The sequence below is a fragment of the Muntiacus reevesi genome, chromosome 8, assembly GCF_963930625.1.
Source record: "Muntiacus reevesi chromosome 8, mMunRee1.1, whole genome shotgun sequence".
NCBI classification, from domain to species: Eukaryota; Metazoa; Chordata; class Mammalia; order Artiodactyla; family Cervidae; genus Muntiacus; species Muntiacus reevesi.
Window position 1 is genome coordinate 19,152,344 of NC_089256.1, and position 26,133 is coordinate 19,178,476.

The 26,133-nt window shown below is 37.2% G+C and overlaps 1 protein-coding gene and 1 long non-coding RNA gene across 3 annotated transcripts in view; one reads left to right on the forward strand and one right to left on the reverse strand.

The window, feature by feature from the left end:
- The first annotated feature begins 31 nt into the window (after positions 1 to 31).
- LOC136173316 (uncharacterized) lies at positions 32 to 10,928 on the forward strand. The gene is made up of 3 exons (XR_010664209.1): positions 32 to 134; positions 255 to 313; positions 10,797 to 10,928. It is a non-coding gene; the product is annotated as an uncharacterized lncRNA (long non-coding RNA).
- The window catches only part of BRWD1 (bromodomain and WD repeat domain containing 1), a 123,926-nt gene continuing 98,145 nt past the window's right edge, over positions 353 to 26,133 (reverse strand). The window contains exons 37-42 of one of the 2 annotated variants that reach the window (XM_065942844.1): positions 24,891 to 25,057; positions 20,474 to 20,700; positions 18,865 to 19,032; positions 15,010 to 15,903; positions 13,127 to 14,050; positions 353 to 3,606 (exon numbers count right to left, since the gene is read on the reverse strand). In XM_065942844.1, the coding sequence (XP_065798916.1) occupies positions 3,215 to 3,606; positions 13,127 to 14,050; positions 15,010 to 15,903; positions 18,865 to 19,032; positions 20,474 to 20,700; positions 24,891 to 25,057 (2,772 nt within the window). In that variant the 3' untranslated portion in view covers positions 353 to 3,214. Of the gene's footprint in view, positions 3,607 to 9,139; positions 14,051 to 15,009; positions 15,904 to 18,864; positions 19,033 to 20,473; positions 20,701 to 24,890; positions 25,058 to 26,133 lie in introns of those variants that run through there. The other variant, XM_065942845.1, reaches the window with a different exon arrangement.

The window sequence follows — 26,133 nt, forward strand, 5'->3', positions numbered from 1 at the left end:
GCGGCGGCGCAAACCCGGGGCCTTTTTCTTTCGCAGCCCGAGCCGGGTGGGGCCGCCGAAAAATCAGGTGACTGCCGACTAGAGAGGAGAGAAACAAGAGGCGAGCCGAGGGGTGGGGCCTCCCGTCCCCGCAGGTAACGAACCGGGCCGACCTGGGGCTCGACCGCCCGCGGCCCAGTCCGTACAGCTCCGGGCAGAGGCCAGCCCAGTTACCTTTCCTTCCTTAACTCCGTTTCCGTTTTCTTCCCCGTTAGGAGTGACAGGGTGAGCTTTGGTTTATTAAGCACCCGGCTTCAAACCGCGACCGCCCCAGGTAGGTGCCGGCCCGGCCCGGCGCGTCCTCGGGACAGTGGACAGAGGGCGGATGGACGGGCAGGAAAAAATACAGTGCTTCGCGGTGTTGTAAAAATGAGCCTTTACTCTGGCAATAGGAATTCACATTTCAAAAGCTGATGATCTGAAAGATTTCATGAGAATGCAAAAATAGTTGCTTCTTTTTAAAAACTTGGCCATCTCTGATACAAAATTTCGTTTTAAATAGCCTTTCATTAAGAAGAAACGTTATGTAATTATTTTTGAATTGGTTCTTTTTTTAACAGAGCACTAATCCATGCAGGAGAGAAAAGTGACACTATACCATAGCTTAAGTGAAAATATACAATATTGCAACGAAAAAAAAATCCATTTACCTACATTCAGTTGTGCTGAAACTAGAGGGCATTTGCTTACATCCTGGAACCCTATCAATAAATAAGTCACAAAGTTAAGTACTAATATGGGGTCGGGGGTGCCTCTTGAGATTAGAAAAAATCGCAAATCTGTTGCTAGAAACATCTTGCTTTTAGATGTGGAGAAACTGTCAACAAAAACATTTCCCTAAAATCAGTTATTTAGCAATTTTACACATTACTGCAAAATAATATATTGGGTTTTGAAGCAAAATATGAACATTAAAGTATAAACAATAAGACTAACTATCTAGTTCGCGCTTAGGAAACTCTGGCTATTGTTAGCACGCTAGAATAGACAAGATTACCAGTGTAATATTTTAAAATTGCATTAACACTTCTGGGCTACAGTTTGGGCACAACTTTGTCTTAGTCCTTTTGTTGAATAAAATAACATCACTTTTACCAGTAAGATCTTCAATATGATTTCAGTTACATTATGAAGAAGTCACTTGTGGAAAGCTGATTAAAAATCATAAATAGGGTAATGATAGTACATTTAGTCATGATTAAAATTCTGCATACATTTCAGAGAGATTTTTACAAGAATATTAAATTTTAAACAAATACTTATTTCATGCAGTTACAATAAATTTAGGCCAAGCACTTAAAAAAAGGCAAGTATATGTTCAAATCAAATACTCAACCAGAAAAGGGATTCCATTATGAAAGAAGGCTAATGGTACAATCTCAAGTGCTAACAGAAATTAACACCACCACAGAAAATTATAACTTCAAAATGAAATCTTCACGACACTAAAACGGTCAAAAAACTGCATAAAATACTCGAGATTTTTAACATTTTACGGCATTTGTTGAGGACATAGCATATCCCAATAAGAAATTTCTGTGAAATTAAGTGCAAATATGGGACTGGAAATAGGTTTAAGCATTTCATTAAAGATCAAAAATCAAACCCCATGCACCTAAAAATATTCGCAGTTTATTAGGAATTCTTCCCTTTCTCACCTGTACTAGTAACAAGTTACTGGTATCAGTATTTCAGATGAAAATATACTACAAACAGAGTAAATACAGACTCTGGCTTTTACTAAGAAAAAGAAAGTGACAACAAAAAGCCTTTTTTTAAAGCAGACATGCAACCACAAGTAAATTTCTCAATAAGACACTTAAGTGATCTGTGTAACAAAAGAAATGCATTACATTGTCTTTTAATGAAAAAGGAACAGAAACCCTTAGATTGCTGTATTTTACTTGTTTAGATTTACACATGCAAATCATATATTAATATTCACAGATACTTTTAAATGGGAAAACAACTTGCTTGTAACAGTTCATTTTTCCAATAGCATGTTACTATGTTAAAAAGATTTGACAGTGTGATCATTTAATCTGGTGATTTTAATTTCAACAAATACCTACTCACAAACCTCATTGCAGATAAATTCTTTATATTATCAAGACCAGATTTTCTAATCCTAATGAAGGATTGATATAGCCCAGACATGCTGCCTTTAAGTCTGTTTTGATGAGACTCTAATAAATTTGCTCAAAATATTCATAAAGTTCTAACTTTTAAGGTGCTATAAAGAAACATAAGATGTGACAGTATCATCTAAAAATATGACTGTTTCGATCTTTAAACTTTTTATTTTCTAACTCATTAAGTAAGACCTGCCTCATAGTGAGACACATTTTTGGCATTTCTATAAATGCTGCTACATGAAAGTAAAAATGAGAAAAAGTTGTGATAGTCACATTCATAGCTTTCATATAAAAATATATATTCCCTGAATTCATCTATCAAGTGGTCATTCTGTATGAATTGCAGTATTATAAACAAAATAAGAACATCAATGGACTTTTTCTATTTCCAACACTACTTCAGAACTCATTTATTAACATTCCCATCATGGAATCCCCAGGCCCTTCTAGTTTATGACTTTTGGGGTTGTGAATTATAGGGCGTGGATCTTAGTGAAGTATTTGCTTCACTCAAATGTCAAATAGGCTCAGTGGCACTCCCTCTTGAAATGTGCCTGTTTTTTCCCTTATTTCAGTAATGACACCACAGTCATGGTGGCCTGAAATGTTATACTCTTTAACATAGAACCCTGAAAATTAGCATCAGGTTGAGATTTTGAAATGTTCTCAGTCCTTGAAGTTTTTGCTACTGACCCTGTACACTTCCCGTTTTCTTCCTCTACAGAATCAAGAGATTTCTTCAAGGCCCTTCCTTTCAGAAAAAGAATAATCTCATGACAGGGTCATTTGTCTTTCCACCTCTCCAACTACAGGCTCCACAATCTGTTTCCTCCTCAGAATTCTCTTGTCATGTGCATCGGTACAAGGGCTGACTAGGAGGAAGCCCTCCTCCCACTTTGCCCCACTGGGTTATGGCTTTTAGAAAATCCCTCAGAAGGTGCCAACAAGGGGTTAAACAACGTTAGAGCTAGGAGCGGAATGCAACTGCCAGTTTACTGTGGCCCCTGGTTTTCAATTCCACTTCTACATTTTCATGGTCACTACTGTGCTTTTTCTTTCCAGGATCTGAACCGCCTTAAAAGGGGCATTTTTCTATTAATATCTTCTAGCTCCTTTTCACTTTCAGAATTTATGGTTGTATCATCCTCTTTATAAACATTGAGTAATTTTTTCTTAGCCGCAGCAGAAGCATTTCGATGGGGCAGTTTTCTGCTGCTCTTCCTAATCCACACATTTTCTGGTCCTGAAATGGTTTCCTTTAGATTACTCATTATCTTTATTTTATTTGCAGCAACAGTAGCACATCTGCGGGGAACTTTCTCAGGTACCATTTTTGCTTTCAGAGTCTCACTAGGCATTGGCACTGCGTCCTTCTGATTATGCACACATGTTCTCATTTTTGTATTGGGTTCTCTGTCTCTAGGAACAGATTCTGAAAAATGAAAGTTCATGTAAATGCAAAAATCTTGTACCACAAGATTTTACTACTACGTACATTCCTCAACAATACATTCCTCAACAGTGTTACAAATACTCAAATTGCTAAATGAAAAACCAATGATCATCAATGACACTACACCTTTTCGACGTTGATAACACCTTCCACTTCCTTGTCTACAAATGAAAGTCTTGGACAGAAATTACAGCACCTTGCACACTTCACTGTCTCTAAGGGTAACTGTCCCTTAAAGCAGCAGACTTGTAAGAATAAGGTTAAGTACCCTCAGGGTCATAAAGCGAAGGCATGTCACTCAGTCGTGTCCGACTCTGCGACCCCATGGACTATAGCCTGCCAGGTTCCTCCATCATAAAGCCACTCACTAAAAAGCACTTTTTAAAAATCTTAATTTTTACAGAACTTTGTAGGTTTTAAATTTTTGGTGTCATTTCTAATATTCTATGTTGAATTACTTTAAAATATTCAACAGGATTTCTGAAATAATTTTCCTAGAACCTAAACAAGAAGGAAATGCCATCACGACTATGACGACACAGCATCAGCCCTACTTCAAGATCCTTAAGGTTTTAGTTCCAACACTGATATTTCCTTTAGTCAAAAAAAAAAGTTAACATGGTTCACTAGTAGATAAAAAGGAATTGTATATTGGTTTTATACAACCGAAATGTGGTTTTAATCCTAGATTTGTCTTTTTCAATTTCAGGATTTTATATAACTGAAATGATTAAATCCTAGTTTCACTGCTATTCAGATAGTTTCTGAGCTGGTGTATGTGGGGCACAGAGAGGATCAGGCTGAAGCTTCTAAAAGAAACGAACTCTACACACACAAGCAGTCGCTGTAAGGAACTAAGGAAGTAGCGCAGGCCGCTGTGAGAACTTGTTCTAGAAACGAACCTCCTAAGGGGCAAGGAGAACCTCTTTCAAGGAAGCGTTATTGTAGCTGAGAACCAGAAACTAGGATAGGATCCAGCAGCGAAAAGGCAGGACAGAAAGCACTCTGCAGAGGCTAGTCCTTCACTGGGCCTGAGCCAGCCAGGGCAGTTTAGATGGAGCACAGTGGGGGCAGTTTAGATGGAGCACAGTGGGGTTGGGCAGAGCCACCACGTGGTGCTTACTTAGATGGGCTCAAATCATTTCATTTTGCCAACATCTGAAAGCCAGACTTTCAAATTTCAAATACAAACTTAACTAGCACTGTTCTTGGGCACTAGTATTTGTTGATAAAAATGCACCTGAAGTTCATCAGCCCCTGAATGTCAGGCCTTATCTGTTGGCACTCTAGTCTTGCTGCCATTAAGAGCCAAACTATCTAAGACTGTCTTCACAGGGCACAAGTCTTGCTGGTGGTGAGCGTGTAGGACGCTGCCTCAGGTTTCCAGACATTCAGCATTTGCTAAGGACAGTCTGCAGCCACTGAAATAACCATACATCATTTGGGACTCACTTCCTTTTCACTGCTAAGGATAGAAAATAAGGGTTTTCCCAGTCGTTAGGACAGTTACTCGGTAGCAGTGAAACTACAAACTACCAGCCTTCTTCCTTTTTCCTTTTGTGAAGGGAGACATTTACCTGTGATCAAGGGCAAATGAGTACAGGTGAAAATGACTTCTGTGGATTGACAAGTTCGTTAGCAACAGAGTGATGAGCAAAGCCTTAAAACCTCAAAATTAACTCTTCAGAGTTCACCTTAAATCTGTGACACACATTTCAAAGATGTGCTTGTGTTTTCTCCAGGACCCACGAAAGTTTTTCCCATAGTTGGCTAGGAACTACTTCGCTAAAAGCAATTCCCCACAAATGCTTCAGTCCTTTTTACCAAAATCACATTATTCACTTGTTTTTCCAGTGAAAATTCCATTTCTAAAGACATGTTTTGCTCAGTGTAAGTCACAAGGCATTGCAAAAATGGCATTTTAGCAGGCTGAGCTGCTCAGCGGGGCCCCCCCATCAAGCCCCCCCAACCTTGCCTTGGTTGGGCTCTGGAGTCGCTGCACAGGAAGTTGGGGAGTGGACGGAGGAGAGGCTTAAAAGTGGTGTTATTATCATTTCAAAAAATATTTTCTTAGGAATTTTTAAATTAGAAACTACTGTCTGCAAACCACTCCTAGATTCAGAGTGAATCTTCAGCACATTAAATCAGTGTTAAGCAAATACTAGAATATAAATATGCAACAACAGATGAATAGTTTTTAACAATACATGTAAAATTAAGGTGAAATTTGTACTTTACAGTAAAATGAGGATATGCTATTATCAGTCAACAAACTGCATCCATTTGCATGTTGGAAAAATATTAAAAATATACAATTGGTTCATTCCCAACATATCCAGTGGATTTGTATATATAAAATCCTACTACACTAAATTTCTGTGAGACAAAATGATTGAAGTTGCAGCAACTAACTCCTTTTCAGTGTTGTGATGAAAGTACTTATACTGACACCTTAGAAACCTAGTAAGTACCAACTCTTAAGACATTTGTAATCCAAAGTAAGGGGAAACATTCTACAGAAGAAATGGTAACTAGTCTTTTTAAAATGCTCTAAGGAAACATGAACTATTAGAGCAGAGAGGATACAGGATTAAGTTATATCATATAAGGTATCTCCAACTTGATTAAGCTGAATCTCTAAAGGGTTAAACCATAAAATGGGAATGTCATCAAGCTAAAAACAATCTGAGGAACACAGAGTGACAGTGTGGGGAATTTTTAAAACTGTAACACAAGTCAGTGTCAATTTTATTACCGAGAACTTGGTAAATTATCAAGTGCTTTATTCTGAGAAAACTAGTTTTTAGAAATATATATACAGACTGATTCAGGGTTAGAAGTTCAATATATATATTAGGTATAAGCTTAAAATTTTTGGAGGATACTGCTCTAAGGATAATTTATGAGAGTGCCATTTAATGTTGACTAACCAGCACAACCCCACAAGTCCGTCTATCCCAGGTGGTCTTGGGTCAGCCATGGGTGTTGGAATGGTCATTGAGTGCTTGAGGCATTGTTGCTCTTCATTAAATGACTCCTTACTTGGGTATAATAAAAACTTCATTAGTACAGTGACAATTTACATCTTTAGTAGGGCTCGGTCATAGTTTACTGAGATGACCACTTTAAAATATAACTCACAGATCACTATGTATTCTAATACGGTCTGTAGTGAATAGAAATCTGGATGTAGACATTCTAGTTTTGAATCAAAGCAACAATCTCTGGTTTCTGAAGGATTATTCATATTCCAATTATGATACTTCATAATACAAAATTGTATTCCTAAATCTGAAGTAAACTTCACATCATTGCTATAGAAGCATAAACAATTGTATTCTTATCAGCATTTAAACAGAGAATTAGAAACAAATTTGAGAATGGAAAAATATAAGAAAATGTCTGAATCAAAGTAAAAATAATATACTGGTCTATTTCATACACTTTAAGTACAGACAACTACTGGTCACTATGATCACAGGTAAATTAAACTCCTGTAAAGGGAAAACATTTTAGTTGCAAATCATAACCTCTCTCCAGCAAGCCTATCAGAGCAGACTTTGAGATGGCCTTTCTTTTCTTCATCGTCTGACTTTCACTGATAGGCAATGACCAAAACTCTGGAAGCAAATAGCATTTACTGATATTCCCCACAGTATAAGTCTCCAAATATCCCATAACCTCAAAGTCTCACTAGAGATGGGCTGTAGAAGAGGGTTTTCTGTAACTCTCAGGGTTTAACATTTTTCTCAGGGGAGCTGGTAACACTGAGAAGTCAATGACTGTAAGTATGGCAGTGTCAGGTCAAGAGATTGTTAAATAATTCTGTAACCTAGGGTTGTTCTCCAGTAGTTTGGTCACTTCTGTGGTTGAATAAATGGCCTTCAGTCTTCAATTCACTCAATGATGGGTACACAGAACCTTGATGTGTTTTGCATCTACAGCTAATCTAGCTCCCTATAATTTTATCTCTAGAAACAATTAATTGATAACAATCATTTTTAATGATTTTCACAAGAGTTGTGATGGATACTGCAACTTTTTCTAAAAATCTAATTTAAAAAAATATGAAGTATGAATTCAGGGATCCTAATCTGCTTAACAAATCTGTTAGGAGATGGATCATTTCAGAATAATGCAGGCAGGATAAGATGATATCAGAAGTAAATACTGGGTTTTTCAATCTGTTTTATCAGTTTACAAATGAAAAGCAATGGAGCCACCGACAGCTGGAAGGCAGCCCCCTTTCAAGCACGATTGACTCCCGCCAGGCTCTGACTCACACCAAACGTGGGAGTCATGCTTTCTGCCTGCAGGAGAAGAGATCACAGATGGACACAGGGTGGAGAGCTGCTTAAATCCAGAGGTGAAAGAGCTGCAGGGAGAACTGGATGGTGCAGCCCTCACAGAATCAACCAGCTAGAAGGCTTGTAGTAGTTTAAAAAAAAAGCCTTGTAATTATAATGACTATTAAATTTATTGTATTTTACTACTTCAGTTAGTTGAATAAAAAACTGGTTCCTAGTTGACAATGCAGATTCTAACGTGGTAATGACCTAATTTAAAAAGTTAAAAGTACAGACCTCATAGGAAGGTAGAAAACTAAAGATCTGCCTTTCTGACAGGCTCCAGTTAAATGGTTAGAATTTTACAGGTGAACCAAGTATGTCCGTACACTCCTAGAACTTGGATCAAAACTTAGAAAATAAACTTTAACCTATTAAAAACTGAAGATTTCTTTAACATGTAATCACTGATAGAAAAAGGTTAACAATTTCTAAATAATTTTCCTTGTGGAACCAAGGGTAGGCTGGCTGCTGCAGTCCACATAAGTCTGTGCCATCTCATTTCAACTGTCAGACTGCCTCTTTCTCTTTACAGTCTGAACTTCCACTGAAGATTTTAATAAATGATAAAACTTACCTTAAAATTAACTTAAAAAACTAAAGTATGACCAGACAATATGCTGTGGCACTGATAACTCAATTCAGTGAACCCATCAGTCTTGACAAACAGTCTGAAGTTACTTACATGCTGCCAGAGAGAGCCTGCAGGCTGCAGGACTCCAACGCTGAGCACCCCCACCCGCCTCCCTCCATCAAATCCCCACACACAATCCTTGAACAGACACCAAGTAAGAGCCTTGATTGTTTTTTAACCAAATTAGCAATGTATTAGAAACCAGTTTGGCTTATGAGTGATCGGTGAAAATTTCGCTTAAACTTGAGAACTCCCATGTATCCTTAGGCAACATCTATAATTTTTAAAAAGTTATAAGATTCTCCTTAAACTGTGAGAAAAGACAACACAGCTCTCATCAATATACTTTTTACATTTCAATCCTTTCCATTAAATTCACAATTTGATACTACTACTATAAGTAGTATTTATTAATGTAGTTGGACTAGATTTTTCCACAATGCTTCATTTTCTCCCTAGCTTTGACAAATATATTTGGTCTGGTCTGTATGTTCCCAAATACTAGAATAAGAGACAGTCTTATTCTGTTAGGTTGCAATTTTCTTAGGGTTTCTGCTTTATTATTCCCTGATACCCACAGCAGAAGTTGAGAGATATAACTTAAATAATTAACACACAAAAAGTTCTTCTACAATGAAGGTGCTTTGTTACACTCCATCATACTAGAATAATTGAACTGTAATTTCCATACAATGTATGAACTAAAGGATTTGGTGACAACTACAAGATACCTGATAAAGTAAGTATACTGACTTAACACCAATGAGAAGAATGCAGATGGCATTTCAGCTATAAAAAGGCAAGGCAAAAAGACCTTTTCCTAGCCACTTAAATATTACTCAAAAAACAAATACAATTGAGTAGAAAGGAAAACCAAAAATACTGTATGTACCTTTAACAATGTTCTTGCAATCTGATATACAAAATCTCTCATTTTTTTTTTCCAGGTAACACAAATTAAATTTGTACTGACAGAAGAGATTAATAAAGTCCTTCCATTTCAGTTCTTAATACCATACAGTGAACTTAATAAATTCTGTGTTCTGATTATTCTAAAGAAAAAAGGCTAGAAGAGGGACAAGGGAACATGGTTATGGACCCAACGTTACTCTAAATAAGAATTTTACTTAAGAGATCATCAGCCAGTGGAGTATGAAGGATTTAGTGATGTATTTTATTCTTACTTTTGGATAGTAGTACCTTCAGGTGGTAAGTTTATTGGTTTATGTCTCCTTTTCCATTTACCTAAAACATAAGTTCTTTCACCCCATTTCTTATTATAAAACTAATTTCCCTTTTAGGTACAACTCTTAACTATTCTTGGAAGAAACTTTTATGTTGTAACATAGAAGTTGGGAGTAAATAAATGTTTTTTATCATTCTTTTGAGGATTATTAAACTGACAAAGGATCTAATCCCCTAAAATTAAAAACAAAGGGGGCAAGGGAGAATGATTACCTTAGGAATTATCTGAAAATGGGATAAATGTTTCCTTTTATTCAGAAGTTACTATACATTGTCAATATACCCTTTTTAAATAAGGAGGAAATGGGTGGGGGAAGCTTTTTAAACTTCACCTATTTTTATGTTTGAAATCTTTTTGTCTTAATATGCTTGGTAAAATTAGGAATCAAAACTCCAATCTAAATAACCTCAAACCTTTTTTTAACCCATAAATGAATAAAATCATAGGACTCTGGACATACACAACCACAGTAGTCTTTTCTTCTTCATATACATCATTCAGTTACTTCAAGTGCATTGGAAAGCTCTAGCACTTACTTCTGGATCAGTTCACATTCCACTTGTAACCTTTTGTCTTTTTTCACAGGAAAAATACAAACTGATCCCAAACTTATTAAAGTACATCTGTGCATTAAATCCCTGCTCATTATGCATAAAGAGAAATAGAAAAAAAAGTCAAACATGTTCTAGTGCTCAATGTAAACATTTTGAACTATTAATTATTTATTAATTTTCCTTAAGGGTACTTAGAAGTGTGTGTCACATATTCAAAGTTAACCTTAGGAATAGCACCGTGACCAAAAAAATCCATAGAAATGATTCTCTCTATAATCCCTTAGTTTTACTCCAGAACTTGAGAAGCTACCATTGTCAACCATGTTTTCAAAGTCACCAGGCCAATTCTTACTTGTTGTGTTTTTTTGTTTTTGTTTTTTTTTCTTCAGATGAAACCAAAATACTGCTTCTACACACAAGGGTCTAACCATTTTGGACAAAATGAAAAATGAGCAACCGGTTGACCAGCCAATCAATTCAGTCCAAAAGTTAAGAACAGTTCTACTGATGAAGCCTAAATGGTTTAAGTATCATTTTACCAAAAGAACTGATGTATTTATGAATATATTCCATATGAGTTTATGGATTTTTTTGGTACCTTTTTGCAGATGATGGTAAACATGGAGTTATAACCCTGAGAATAGATATAAAACAGAGAAGTTTAAAAAGAGTTAAAATAAATTAATGGATATGACATCTATCACCAGTTTCCAAAATTAAGGAAGTAAAAAGCATTCCATTAATTTTTTTCAGGTCACTAGTCAAGGACAATTATCCTGACTCAATCTGTCAACAATATAGTTAACACGAACTTTGAGAAGGAAAGCATCATAGTTTTGAAGTGGTGATAGCTCTCTCAACAACCAGAGAAGCAGGCAGACCACCTATCTCACTTGGTAATATCCAAGAATATCCTCCCCCTTACACCAGAGCAGAAAGAGAAAGAACCTTCTACCATGTCAACTGGAATAGAGAACCAAGAAATACCAACACTTGAGAACATTCTAACACTGATATCAGCCTGATGCTTTCCCATGTCTGCCACCTTAAGGATACACAGGAGAAAAGGGTTAATTTTGTCTGAAACCAAACACAGTTAGGGCCAATAAATAACAAAGGGTGGGGGTACTGTAACACACCCTTTAGCTACAAAATATGTAAACCACTTGAGTCAAGTCCATCTTCAGGCACAAACAAGCTAGGAATGGCCACCTACACTGTTTGGAGTAGCACAGCCTATCAAGTAAAAATATTTGGCTCGAAAATAAGTGTACTATGGTATTTGATGATGTGGCAAAAGTCACGCTTTAAGTGAGTTTCAAAATTATTTTCCCACAACAGTTTCTGATTTATACTAGAGGTCACTAATAAAGATACTTAGTTGCACCAGCAAAGAATGCTTGGGATTGCACATGGCAGCAGTAGAGTAAAAGAGATGGAGAATAACAGCTAACTATTTTCCTATATGAATGAGATTTGCAATTGCACTCTTATCAAAACTCAACTCTACAATTTAAGAGATGGGGGAAAACTACATATAAATACTCTTTTAGCCCTGTACACTCTATTAAAGAACACACTTTATCTAAATCTAAGGCACACAAACTCTATTTCACAGAGTAAGACTATGGAAGACCAAGATTTTGGTTAAATTCCATAAATGGAAAACAGGAGATCTTGGAAAGACAAATTATATAATATTTTGTTAGTGAACAATTTAAAAGAAAATGCTAGCTATGGTCTGGCCTTAGAGATTTAAAATATACAATCAAACATTAAAAAAAAAATAATTTACCAGCACTTTATGAATTCAAGTTTATAAAATAAAGTGGATGATATTTTCCTTAAAAATAAAGAGAAAAAGAAGACCCACCAGGACTTGGAAAGAAAAAATGGAAACCATTTCAATGAAAATGATAAAATCTGGTAAAATGCAATCTACTCAAGTAGCCAGGGAAAGAAAAAAGTGGCAGGTACCTTGCCTACTAATCGTGGTTACCACCCACTCCCCAATTGTTATGTCAGTATGAACATAATATTTGTGAAGAATCTGTAAACAAAGGTCATGTGAAATTTATACTACAATAGGACTGAAATTAGAAACTACCATCTCTTGAAGAATTCTGAAAATAACTGTATGACACTTGCTACCATAAAAGTAATGCTTATTGGTTCTGATAACCAGAATGTATAGTGTTTAACATATTTCAAACTCTTGCTATGTGTAGTTAAATACTGTCAAAAGTAGATTAGATCTGCCCCCAAAATGAAGCATATTTTGGCACCTGTGCTGAATGCTGCTACAAAGGCAAGCAAGTGCAAATAAAAATAACAGTCATGATTTAGTCACATTCATAACTTTTCATAGAAAAATATAAATATATTCCCTGAATTGTAGGACAAAAAATAATTTCAACAGCCAGCTTTCACTATAAATTCCAGTCCATTCCCTCTTTAAGTGAACTGGTTTTCCCTCAAGGTCATAAGGTGCAATCATCAAAATCTAACACATTTTCTAAGCTCCTATCATCATCCCCATCATGGTATCTCACGGTCCTTCTACCCTGATTTCTCGTCTTTATTTTTGAACGTCGAAGAACTCTTTTAGATTTTGCATAGTCCACATCCTCCCAGTCATTATCATCCACATTTAACCTAGGACGTTTGCTCTGTCTTGGTCGTCTCATGGTTTTAGATACATTAGCTGTAAAAGTTTTACCTTTTCTAACTACTTTTGCTTTCTCTTTCGTTTTCCTCTTTTTGGTTTTTGAATCATCCGTACAGTCAGCATCTGATTCAGTGGCAGATCCCAAATCTGAGTCAGATTTGGGGCTCGTGTCTGGTCCACACTTTGAACTCCCTGTTGTTCCAGAAGCTTTCGCATTTTCCAGTTCAGTCTGCAGTCTCTTCCTTTTCACTTCTGTCTCGGCAGCTTCCTGCGAAGCCCGCACCACTTTTGTCTTACTGAAAGGAGCCTTCCCGTAGGTCCGCAGCCTCCTGCCGTTCCACCTGCGTAGCCCATAGTTCAGTTCCTCTTCAAAGTTATTCTCTGCAGTAGTTTTGTGCACCAAAGTTGACTCAGAAGAACATTTTCTACCTATCTCACCCCCTGGAATATGGCTTTTTGAATCTTCCTCCAAAGACCCAATCAAGGCATTCTTTGTTTTAGAAGGTGCAACACTGGTTTTGAGACTCCTGGTATGCCTGTTCTTGTGTCCTGAATCCAACACACCTTCAGAGTCTGAGTCTTCATTTAAAGACTGACTGATACTTTTTGTACTACCTTCTGAGTCGGCTTCAGGTGGCTGCCCTTCACAGCCACTCTGTTCGTTTGGCACTTCACAATTTACATCCCCCTCAGAATCGCTGTCTAGCTTCTGAGCTGTGGCACATGCAATATGGAGGGGCTTTTTCCTCGCATTTCTGCTCCCAGTGCATACGTGGTCTACACTGCCATCTTCTGCGTCACTCATCAGCTTGATCCGGCTGGCAGCAGTGGTGGCACACCGCCGAGGCACTCTCAGAAGGCCTGGTCTGGCTCTGGATGCTTTCTTAACCACCTTCGAATTGCTGTCTGAGTCACTGGAACAGACCCTTTTCCTGGCAGCTTTCCTGCTCTGTCCATGATTTTGTGATGCAGAATCTAAAAATCAAGCATACTCTTTTAATCTTTACTAGAAGAGTAAGTCTAAAGGAATTAAATGTTCAACATTTTAAACAACTTAAGTCCGGGATTCCTTCTAACTTCAAAGGAGGATGGCAGTGAATGGGTTCAGCTTTTACTACTTTCGAACAGTGACTTTTTCAGCCTCAGCACCATTCACAAGTGTAACATACGCCCATCAGTAACACCCCATGCCTTTCTATCTATACACACAAGACACTCAACACTACAATATTTTATTTACCTGAATACAAACTAAAGTCTCTTCACCACTGCACTAAGATATGCAAACTAACCACGCAGCCTCCCTTAAACTTAACAAGTTCCGTCACACACTACGTTTAATCTGAGGTTTATATGGCTCCTGATCTAGTATTTTTCTCCATTTACCAGGACAATCTCAATTCAGCGATTTAGCTTAACTTTCCATACTCCAGAGTTATTATCAATAAAATGGACATAATAATAATAGTACTTATCTCATAAAAGATATGAAGATTAAACTGGTTCATAAATAAATGTAAAGCATTTAGAAAAAAATCCTGATGACAAATAGCTTGGGATCTGTTCTCTGAGCTGCTATTATTATCACTACCTACCACATTCCTTTCAATCACCCTTTTCTTTCCTTTTCTCAAACTATTATCACTAACAGCTTATAAATGCTGGCCTCTGCTTTTCTTGAACCCATAGCTGATACAATGTCCCCATTATCAATATAAGTGAAATCTCTATTAAAAAGAGCTATGGCTAAGGCTGCCTGTCACATGAGCAACATTAAATGTACTCAACAACCAGTAACAGTACACACAGAGAAAAAATGAATGGAGAATGCATGACATGGAAAGAAAGCAGGTGGCAAAGAAAAATTTCATGGGGAAAAAAAATGCTATAATAAAAAAGATAACAGTGAACCAAGGTTAAATGTTTTGAATTACCTTTTATAAAACTATTTGGTTTTTCTTTTGCTTTCTTGTCATCATCTGAATCCAAATCAGTTTCAGATACATGATCTGAAAAACACTGGGATCTGGCAATAGGTTCACACTTCGCATTCCCTGAACTCGGGTTCATTTCCATCTTATGACATCTGTCTTGTCCATCTTCTTTGTCAGACTCAGAGTCCTCTGAATCACTGAAGATCTTTGCTTTTTTAAGGAAAGGAGCATTCTTGCGACCTGTGCTGTATTTCCTACTGCTGTATTTTCTTGTTTCAGAACTTGCTTTCTCCTCTTCCTCTGAGATGCCTTCTGCCTTAAGTTTTGGCAAAGATGTTGATGGGCCAGCAGTTCTGTTATGTCCATTATCTGAATCACGACTTTTAGAGTCTTCCTCAGAAGACGCTATTTTAAGCAATTTTGTTTTAGAAGTTGCTGGAATTTGGGACTTGTAACCATTAGCATGCCAATTTTTCCGGGCTACCCGTAAATCACTTTCTGACTCTGAATCTCCATTTTCAGTATTCTGGGCAGCAAGAGAGTTGGACAATGGTGACAGTTGATCTTTTAGCTCCTCTTCTTCAAGTTCTGACTTCAAGCTCTGGTCATCCTCAGAATTATGTAATAATTTTTTTCTAGCTACAGCAGAAGCATTGCGGTGGGGTAGCTTACGGCCAGAACAGACACTTTCAGAGGTAGAATTCTCCTCTACGTCACTCATTAACTTGATTTTATTGGCAGCCACAGCAGCACACTTTCGTAGCACTTTCCGGTTATTTCCAGCTCTCGCTTTTACACTTTCACCAGTCGCCAAAGAATTGTTATCTGAGTCACTTAAATAGACTCTCTTTCTAGTGGCTTTTCTGCCACATCCATTTTCTAAAGAAACTGGACCTAAAAATAAAGTAACAGTTAGATTAGAAAGGGCTTCCTTATTCCAACGTTTTTAAACAACTTCATTATTTTAGTATTAATGTTCCTTATTCTTTTAATGTCAAAACAGATTACACCTTTCTAAATTTAAAAAGTTTAAAGGGTAGAACAGAACAGAGAATCCAGAAATAACCCAAGCACAGATGGTCAATTAATTTATGACAAAGGAGCCAAGAATATAAAATGGAAAAGGACAATCTTGTCAATAAATCGTGTTGGGAAACTAGACAGTCACATGCAAAAGAATGAATAAGACTACTATCTTATACCATAAGATATACTGTATTTTATACCTTATAATACACAAAATTAACTCAAAGTGGATTAAAGAATATAAGACCTGAAACCACAAAACTAGAAGAAAATATAGGCAGAAAGATCCTTGACATTGGTCTTGGCAATGATTTTTTAGATCTGACTTCAAAAGCAAAAGCAATGAAAACAAAAATAAACAAGCAGGACTACATCAAACAGCTTCTGCACAGAAAAGGAAATCATCAACAAAATGAAATGGCAACCCACTGAAAAGGAGAAAATATTTGCAAAAACATATATCTGATCAGGGGTTAATATCCAGAATACATAGAGAACTCATTCAACTCAAACCCCACCCTCCCAAAAAAAACCGATTTAAAAATGGGCAGAGAATCTGAATAGGCACTTTTCCATAGAAGACATACAGATGGCCAACAGGCACATGAAAAGACACTCAACATCACTGATCATCAGAAAAATTCAAGTCAAAACCAGAATGAGGTACCACCTCACATCTGTCTGAACAGTTATTATCAGAAAGATAAAAAATAACAAGTGTTGGTGAGGATTTGTGCCAGGAGCCAATACACGAGATCCTACCCATGACAAGGTCATGAGGGAGAAAACCTGACAAGCAAGGCGGATCAGGTTTTCAGGGATTCCGAAAAGCTGCCCCCCGCACTCACCTTAAAGATGATATCTGTCTTTCTAATGCTTGCTTCAATAGACTACGCCCTAATTTCTGTGACACAGGCAGAAGGCCTTCCCTGATCTCTTTCCAAATAAGAATCAATTTAGAACTTTAATCAATAAGTTTCCCAGGTGGTGGTATTTTATGAAATTATCCAGGGTGAAAGGAGTGTTTTAATTTAAACTCCTTTGCTGATATTTTAGTTTGTTTGGCAAATGCGTTTATGCCCTTGGTACTAATATGCATGACTGGTTATAATACCCTAATCATAAAACAGCATAAAGAACCTGATCATATAAAGACCCTAACAGACATAGAGCCCTTCGGGGAGTAAGGAAGCCCTATTAGAAAACACAAGAAAAATTATTCTAAAAGTGGCTATTGGGTTAACATTTGCTTGCTGTGTTTTTGCTCTTAATGTGCTAAGGTTGTGCAGTGGAAGCCATTGTTAATATAGTTATAGATCTAGAAAAATAAGAGCTTAGCCCTAGTGTGGTACCAATGAGACGGTTGTTAATTATTAGCCAGGAGTGCTAGGCAAGGGCTGCCTCACCGAAGCCGCAGAGTCTGTGTGGGATAAACCTCTTAGATAAATTCAAGTGACAACTTCTGCCGAAGAATTGACTTTTTGTGTTAACAAAGTTATACTTCTACTATGTTGTGACATGCTGTACTGTTGCCCTAAGAGATTGCAACTTTTCTGTTAAGATCACCACAGAAACAGAAAATAGGTTTACATTCACCTGACTTGCATAAAATGTTAATAGGTCCCAAGGTCAGAAGACAATGTACAAGACCCTCATAAACAGAAGAAGTATGCAGAAAACACCCTGGTTTCGTGAGGGACAAGCTGACATAATGTTAAACTATCTTCCCCTCAGAAATGTACTAACTTAGGGTATAAAAGATACGGTAAAAAATAAAGCATTGCCAGACCCTGCTACCAACACCCCCGTTTGGTCACTCTCTCTCTATCTCTCTCACCAACACCGTTCATCCTGAGGGTACCCCTGGATCCTGCCAGGGCTGGACGCCAGCAGATTTGAAAGAAAAGAAAACCCTTGTGCACTGTTGTTGGGAAAACTGGTGTAGCCACTATAGAAAATAGTATGGTTGGTCCTCAAAAAATTACATGATCCAACAATCTCAATTCTGGCTATTTATGCAAAGAAAACAAAAACATGAATTTGAAAAGATACATGCAACCCCCATGCTCACTGTAGCATTATTTACAAAAGCCAAGATATGGACACAACCTAAGTGTTGTTTCCATAGGGATGGATGGATAAAGAAGATAACAAACACATCTACACAAACAGGAATACTGTTCAGCCACAAAAAAGAATGGATTCTTGCCATTTGCGACAACATGGACAGACCTTGAGGGCACTATGCAAAGTGAAATAAGTCCGACAGAAAAACAAATACCCTATGTTAAAGTGGAATCTATACTTCTATGTGGAATCTACAAAAACAAAACAAAACATGCTCCACCAGAAAACAGACTGATGGTTGCCAGGGGGAGGGCGGATAGGGAGTGGGTAAAATGGGTAAATGGAGTCTAAAGGTACAAACTTCCAATTATAAAATAAATAAATCATGGAGACATATCATGGAGACATAATGTACAACATGGCAAGCAGAGTTAAATATGGCACTGCATATTTGAAAGTTGCTAAGAGTATGTCTTAAAAAGTCTTCATCACAAGAAAAAAGAAAATTTTCTGACTATGCATGGTGACACATGGTAACTAAACTTACTGTGGTAATCATTCTGTCAAGTACACAAATGTCAAGTCAATTACACAGTAAACCTGAAATTAATATACTTTATGTCAATTATGTCTCAAGGGAAAAAAGCATAAAGGACATGTAATCGTGTGCAGATGCGTCAGGTGAGTAAAGCACTCGCTGTTTATTTAGCTTTGGGCTCCCCTGACCACACGCTTCCCCCAGCACACTGAGCCGCCTCTCACCAGCATTTCTCTGCGCAGCTCTGGTCCTGGTCACCCTGAGGCCGCTGCTCCTGGCCGGCCCACTGCGGGAGGAGGGGTCTCGAGCTCTTGGACTCTCTTTGCTTTCCTCAGAACTATTTGAAGCTGAAGATGATGAAGAGGTACCTAAAGAATCTTCCATTTCACTGTCTAAGAAAAATGAAGCATTAACAGTTCATTACATATACACTCCTATCTTTACACAGTAAGCAGTTATTTTGTAACAACAGACTAAAGGCAGATTCTTAAATACTTAGAAGCGAGTATATTTTTAAAAATGGTTTCAAAGAATAGCTGATAATACTAAAAGGTACATAACCAGCATTTGAAATCAAGTTTGTTCTCTTATTTCTGAAAGTAACATATTAATACTGATTTAGATTCAGAAAATAAGAGTTTATATACTGATATTTTATAAACAAGCTTTCATTAAAATTTTAACAAGCCCCACAATAGTGGGGCTTCTTCCTGCTTCTGTTTTGAAGTATTTCCTATAGAAAAGACAGTCACTTCAAGTCCAATATTTCAGCAGGCTTTCAGGTCTCTCTCTAGCAGTTGTTCCTAACAGCATCTTTGTACCACACATGCTTCCAAGCTCAAGAAAGAGCATTTCAACATGCAACACACACACACACACACACACACGTAGAAAGGTGTGAGATGAGTAAGATAGGAAACCAAATTTCCTGTTTCTTCAGCCAGGCATGTCTATCACAAAACAAATATTCCACCAAAATGAGTGGGGACATATTGTTAAAGGACAAAATCGTGCTCCATAATACAACCCAACTCTATGTCAAAGAACAAAGTGGCTGATAGAGGAATGTGTATGTGCCATCTCCTGCATTCCACGTCCCATCATTCTGACTATGTTTCCAGATTCTTCTCCTTCCCCATGTATCACTGTCAAACTGATTCCTCCTCCTGAGACAGAATTCGTCATGTGATTCCCTCAAAACAAGGGACCCTATTAAGTAATCCAAACTTCTCTGTAAGGCTTGCCATTCTCTAAACTGAGGCTGCATTCTACCTGCCTGATCTTACTGTTTTTAAATCACAACAGTAATCACTAGACTATCATGACAAGTCACCAAAATCACTCAGAACAAACTCAAGGATGTACATAACACAACATCATTCACAGGATGTTCACAGTCTGTGTCAGCTTCAGTTAAACTGAAGTTTAGTAATAACTTCAGTTATTACCAAATGGTAATAAAATAAACAGTATTTTTTATTTTCCAGGTCATCAAGCCTTAAACTTACATGATTTAAAGAAATTTTTCCATGTCAAATTTTGCACACAAAGTATGATATTTATACCACATTATTTAAAACCTGAAGGATTCAAATTTGCTTAAAATGTGGCTGCACCATTTGCAAAAAACAGCATTTATCAAATATAATTAATTATTCCATGTGTTATTTATGTCTCTTCTGTTAAATTTTACATTCCTCGAATATCAAGACCATATCTTACTTCTTTATTCTTTCCTCAAAATCCATAGTAACTAGCAGTGTTATAAACTGTCATAACTGTTATAAAGCAGTGTTATAAAATGTTGTGAACACACAACATTCCATTTCTCACCAGATAATGTAGAACCATTTGTCAGAGTGACAGGTCTATTTCTTCTCATTCTTTCTGATGATGCTGCTGAATCTGAAGAGTCACCAGAAGTAACACCTGAAGAGACACTAGCAGTTGTCTTGCGGCTTGTGGAATAAGTTGTCCTACTTGAGGTAGGCTGGATAGGAGAACCTACGAACTCAGAAATTACTTTTGTCTGAGATTTTAAACGCTTCTGCTTGGTATTTCTGGTCAAAGATAGGAAAAATAAAACAACACTGAGCAAAACAGAGGATGTCTAAATAACAGTGTATTATTAAAGAATAACTTTATGATCAAGACACTGAAATATTCATTATTAACATCTTACTCTAGCTTGGGTTACTATTCTTTCACTTTAAATTTGACATTGTTTTATTCCAAATTTGAGTAATAAACAGATGATCTAAGTAACAGTATTATAGAAAATCATACTGAATACCTTAGATTCTTTGGATTAAATGCTAAGAAGAGCCAACATTTATGTTAATATAGGCATTCATTCATATGATATATTTTCTAAAGTTGTATGTGTAATGAAATTTGTGATTTTTTATTTATTTATTATTTTTGGCCACATAACTGCCTGTGGGATCTCAGTGTCCTGACTAGTGATTGAACCCAGACCATGGCCGTGAAAGCCTGGAGTCCTAACCACTTGGCCACCAGGGAATTCCCTATATTAAGAATGAGATTCTCAATATGACAATATTCCCTCTAGGCTCATTTTTATATATTCCTAAAGACAGTATAGACTTCCCTGTATTTCAAAGGGTAAAGAATCTGCCTACGATGCAGGAGACCAGGGTCTGATCCCTGGGTTGGGAAGTTCCTCTGGAGAAGGGAATGGCAATCCACTCCAGTACTCTTGCCTGGAGAATTCCATGACAGAGAAGCCTGGCAGGCTACAGTCCATGGGGTCACAAAGAGTTGGAGACAACTGAGCGACTTACACACACACAAAGACAGTATAAAATCAGGAGAAATCAACAAAACCTGAACAGAAAGAACAGAGAGGCAAAAGACAGATCGAGCTAGCTTTTTCCTGAGACCAATATGTTTACATCTAAGTGCCAATTCACCATATTTGATTCCTGAGCCATGTATTATGGTGAAAAAAAGATGGAAGTTTAAGACAATCTGAGTTTAAATTACAGATTTGACTAATATTCATGTTTTTTAAAGATAATCCTTTAAAACAAAAGATTTGGTTTTGTTTTCCCTTAAAACAAAAAGATAAAGGTGCTTTCTTTTCCTTTTAGGAGTATCTAAGGCATCTGAGCTTAAAGATAACCACACTCAACTATACTGCAATTCTTTGAAGGAAAAAAAAAAAGTAATTCTTTTAAGCAGTAACTTTATCATAATTAAGAAAATCCAAGTTTCAAATGTAAATAGACCGTTTTTAAAGGCAAGCAGTTTTCTAGTTTCCATGTGTTAAATGCAATCTGTCAGTTACAAATGGGAGAAGGACAGATGGCTGCAAAATGTATTATCTTGTTTTCCTTCCTTTATTAAAAAAAAACAAAAGGATTTAAAAAGAAAACTCAAGTTTATTATGTCAAAAATTTAACTTCCATTAATATCAAACATGGGCTTCCCCAGAGGCTCAGTGGTAAAGAATCAACCTACCAACGCAGGATGCATGGGTTAGATTCCTAGGTCGGAAAGATCCCCTGGAGAAGGAAATGACAACCCATTCCAGCATTTTTGCCTGGGAAATCCCAGGGACAGAAGAGCCTGGCAGGCTACAATCCATGGGGTCGCAAAGAGTCAGACATGACTGAATGACTAAACAACAACATCAACTAGAGAGTAATATAAGAAGAAATAATTACATGCTTACTGCTGCTGCTGCTGCTGCTAAGTCGCTTCAGTCGTGTCCGACTCTGTGCGACCCCACAGATGGCAGCCCACCAGGCTCCGCCGTCCCTGGGATTCTCCAGGCAAGAACACTGGAGTGGGCTGCCATTTCCTTCTCCAGTGCATGAAGGTGAAACGTGAAAGTGAAGTCGCTCAGTCATGTCCGACTCTTCGTGACCCCATTGACTGCAGCCAACCAGGCTCCTCCATCCATGGGATTCTCCAGGCAAGAGTACTGGAGTGGGGTGCCATTGCCTTCTCCAAATTACATGCTTATACCTATCATAAACTTGACTTTTAACAGTAGACAAGGTGTAGTAGCTCAAAATGAACACATTCTCTTTGTATCCTATCCTTTATGAATAAAAAATGAAGGAAGCCTCAGAAACCATTGGGAGAGCATTACACACACCAGCATATGTATAATGGGAGCCCCAAAGGGTTTCCTTTGTGGTTCAGTTGGTAAAGAATCCACCTGCAATGCAGGAGGACCTGGGTTCGATCCCTGGGTTGGGAAGATTCCCTGGAGAAGGGAAAGACTACCCATCCCAGTATTCTGGCCTGGAGAATTCCATGGACTGTAAAGTCCATGAGGTCGCCAAAAGTCGGAGACAACTGAGCAACTTTCACTTTCACAGGAGACAAAAGGAGCAGAACAAAAACATTTGAAAACAAAATGGCTGAAAATCACCCAAATCTGATGAAAACAGTACATATCCATAAAGTTGCACAAATTTCAAGAAGGATAAATTCAAATCCACACCTACAGTCCGCTGCAAGATGAAGACAAAAAAAAAAATCTTGAAAGCAGCAAGAGAAAAACTGCCTGTGTACAATGGAAGGAACCTCAATAAGATTAATAGCTGACTTCTCATCAGAAACACTGGAGGTCAGCAGGCAGAAAGATGACATAGTCAAACTGCTAAAAAGAAACACCGCCAACTGAGAATTCTATATACAGCAAAACTAGTCTTGATAAAAGTGAAATTAAGACATTCCCAGATGAACAACAAAGATTAAGGGAATTCACTGCTAACATGTCTGCCTTACAAGAATAGTAAAGGACTTCATAGACTTCCCTGGTGGTCTGGTGGTTAAGAATCTGCCTGCCAATGCAGGGGACATGGGTTCAATCCCTAGTCCCAGGGAAGATCCCAACATGCCTCAGAGCAACTAAGTCAATGTACCACAACTATGGAGCCCACATGCTGCCCACATACTGCAACTGCCGAAGCCCACATGTTCGAGGGCCTAGGCTGCACAACAAGAAGCCACAGCTGTGAGAGGTATGCACCTCACACAGCCCGTCAGCTGTGGGAAGCCCGTGCACCACAAGAGAGTGGCCACCCCTTGCTGCAACTAGAGGAAGCCCACATGCAACAGTGAAGATAGAGCACAGCTCAAAAAATAAATAGGGAACCCCTGCTGGTCCAGTGGCTAGACTCCATGCTCCCAATGTAGGGGGCCAGTTTGATCCCTGATCAGAGAACTAGATCCCAAGTACCTCAATTAGAACCCAAACTAGCACAGCCAAATAAAGAAAGATAAATAAGTAATTTTTTAAAGAAACATTAAAGGATTTTAGGTTGAAAAGAAATAAAACCAGAGGGTAACTCAAATCCACAAAAAAAAATAAATGACCACTGGGAAAGGTAATTACATAGGTAAATATATTGGGCTGACCAAAAAGTTTGTTCTGGTTTATCCATTAAGATGTTACAGAAAATCCTGAATGCGTCTTTTGGCCAACCCAATCTAACAGTATAAATAATTTGTTTCTTCTTTTCTTAACTGATTTGAAAGGCAACTGCATAAAACAGCATATAAAAGTATAAACTGTATGAGAGTTAAGGGCACAAATAAGAAGGGGAAAAGAGCTAAACTGAAACAAAATTCTTAAATCTGTGGGAATGAAATAGTATTAACCTGAAATAGATTGTTTTCAATTTAGATGCATGATGTAATCCCAAAAACCACCATGAGGAAATCCATCAAGGTAACAGTGCACATTCTAAATGTACATGAAAACAACTAAACACTGAAAAACTCAATCTCCACATTTCAACACTTTAAACATCTATAAATGTGATATTAATGCAAGCTACAGTCATAAATGACAGAATAATTTACTATAAAAAAAGAGTAACTCCTGCATTTTATATTTCTTCTCTACAAGTAATCTCCAGTGAAAACATATACATTACATCAAACTGGCACTTTACCTTACACAATCAAATGCTCAGTAGCCATATCTAATAATCATTTTACTCTCTGCATTAAAAAAAAATTCTTATGCAAAACATAAATATTTTGCATAATCCTTAATAAGACTTAATTGATGTTTCATTAAATGCTTACAAATTTATGTAATGAAAAATCACCACAATAGCTCTATATGCAGAGAATGCCTTCAACCTATAAAAAGTGACTATTCTTTTCTGTTCTCTAAAATGATTAAGCATTTCTAACGTAATAGAAATCAAATATCAGAACCTGATTTAAAAACTGCATACAGAGACTACAATAACCAATTCACCTGATATTTCTGTTAGCCTGATTGACACGGTTACAATTTTGTCGTCTCTTAAACCTCTGGCTTCTTCGAAGTTTTTCATTGAATTTTTGACCAATTTTAAAATCAGAGGAGATTTTCTTCATTTTTTCTTCAAATAAGGCAGACAATCTCAATGTCATACTGTATATCTGCAAGGACATAGCAAAACTGGAACTATAAAATCTTATATTTTTACAAATAAATTTGTAATAATCACTGAGGTACTTGTAATCTATTATATCACTGTTCTAGATAATGGCTGGTCCTTATTTTATCTATTTCCCATCCCTTCCCTTCAAGGACACTGAAGTACCAAATACACACCTCTCTGATAAAAAGGAAGTAATTTTAAGTCAATTAACCCTCTACAATCTTGGGTTTAGATCTGTATGTTTTCAGTGGTTCTCAGCTGATTTTTCCCACATCTACATGTACAAACCTCCAAAATGCCTCCTTCTCCTAAAGTTATATAGGAAATTGATTGGTTTTATGGTTGCTATTTAGGCAGCAAAAAGGCAGTGTCTCCTTGGGACAAGGGAACAAAAGCACTTCCACATCAGTCTCTAATTGAAATCTGAATGCCCCTTATGCCACTTAAGATCTAAATTATTGTTAGAAAAAGAGATGGCTTGCATCCAGAAGAAGACATTATGCCCTATAACCTTAATTATATAAGAAAGATTATGTTATAATAACTTTTATAATTAAAAACATCAAATTTTCAAAAGGACAGCAATGCTATTATAAATAACTTTTGGCACAGCTATGTATTTACAGGAAGTACTATGCATTCATCCACAATCATTCCTGACAATAAAATGCAAAATTATTTAACAAAGTTAAATATCAATCACTCTGGTGCATGGTGGAGGAAGGTGAAGAGACTAACACTGGCGAACCTTTAAAAAGTATGTAAAATATGTGACTTTCTCATATTTATATATACACACACACGTATATAGGTATCCCCCACTTTTAAGAAAGGTTTACTTTCTGCCACTTCATTTTTATAAAAGACCTACTTTAGTAGTATCTCTTTTCACTAACTCAAAGAAATCCAAAGATTTTCCCTTTTATGAAAAAAGGTGAAGAGAGTCCAGCATGTTTGCAACAAGCCATTACAGAGGCACAGCGAACCGCCAACAGCAAGAGCAGCGCCACCAAGCTGCTTCTTCCCTAGCAACTACTCGCCCTCTCAGCAATGTGTCACCACAGTTGTGATTTT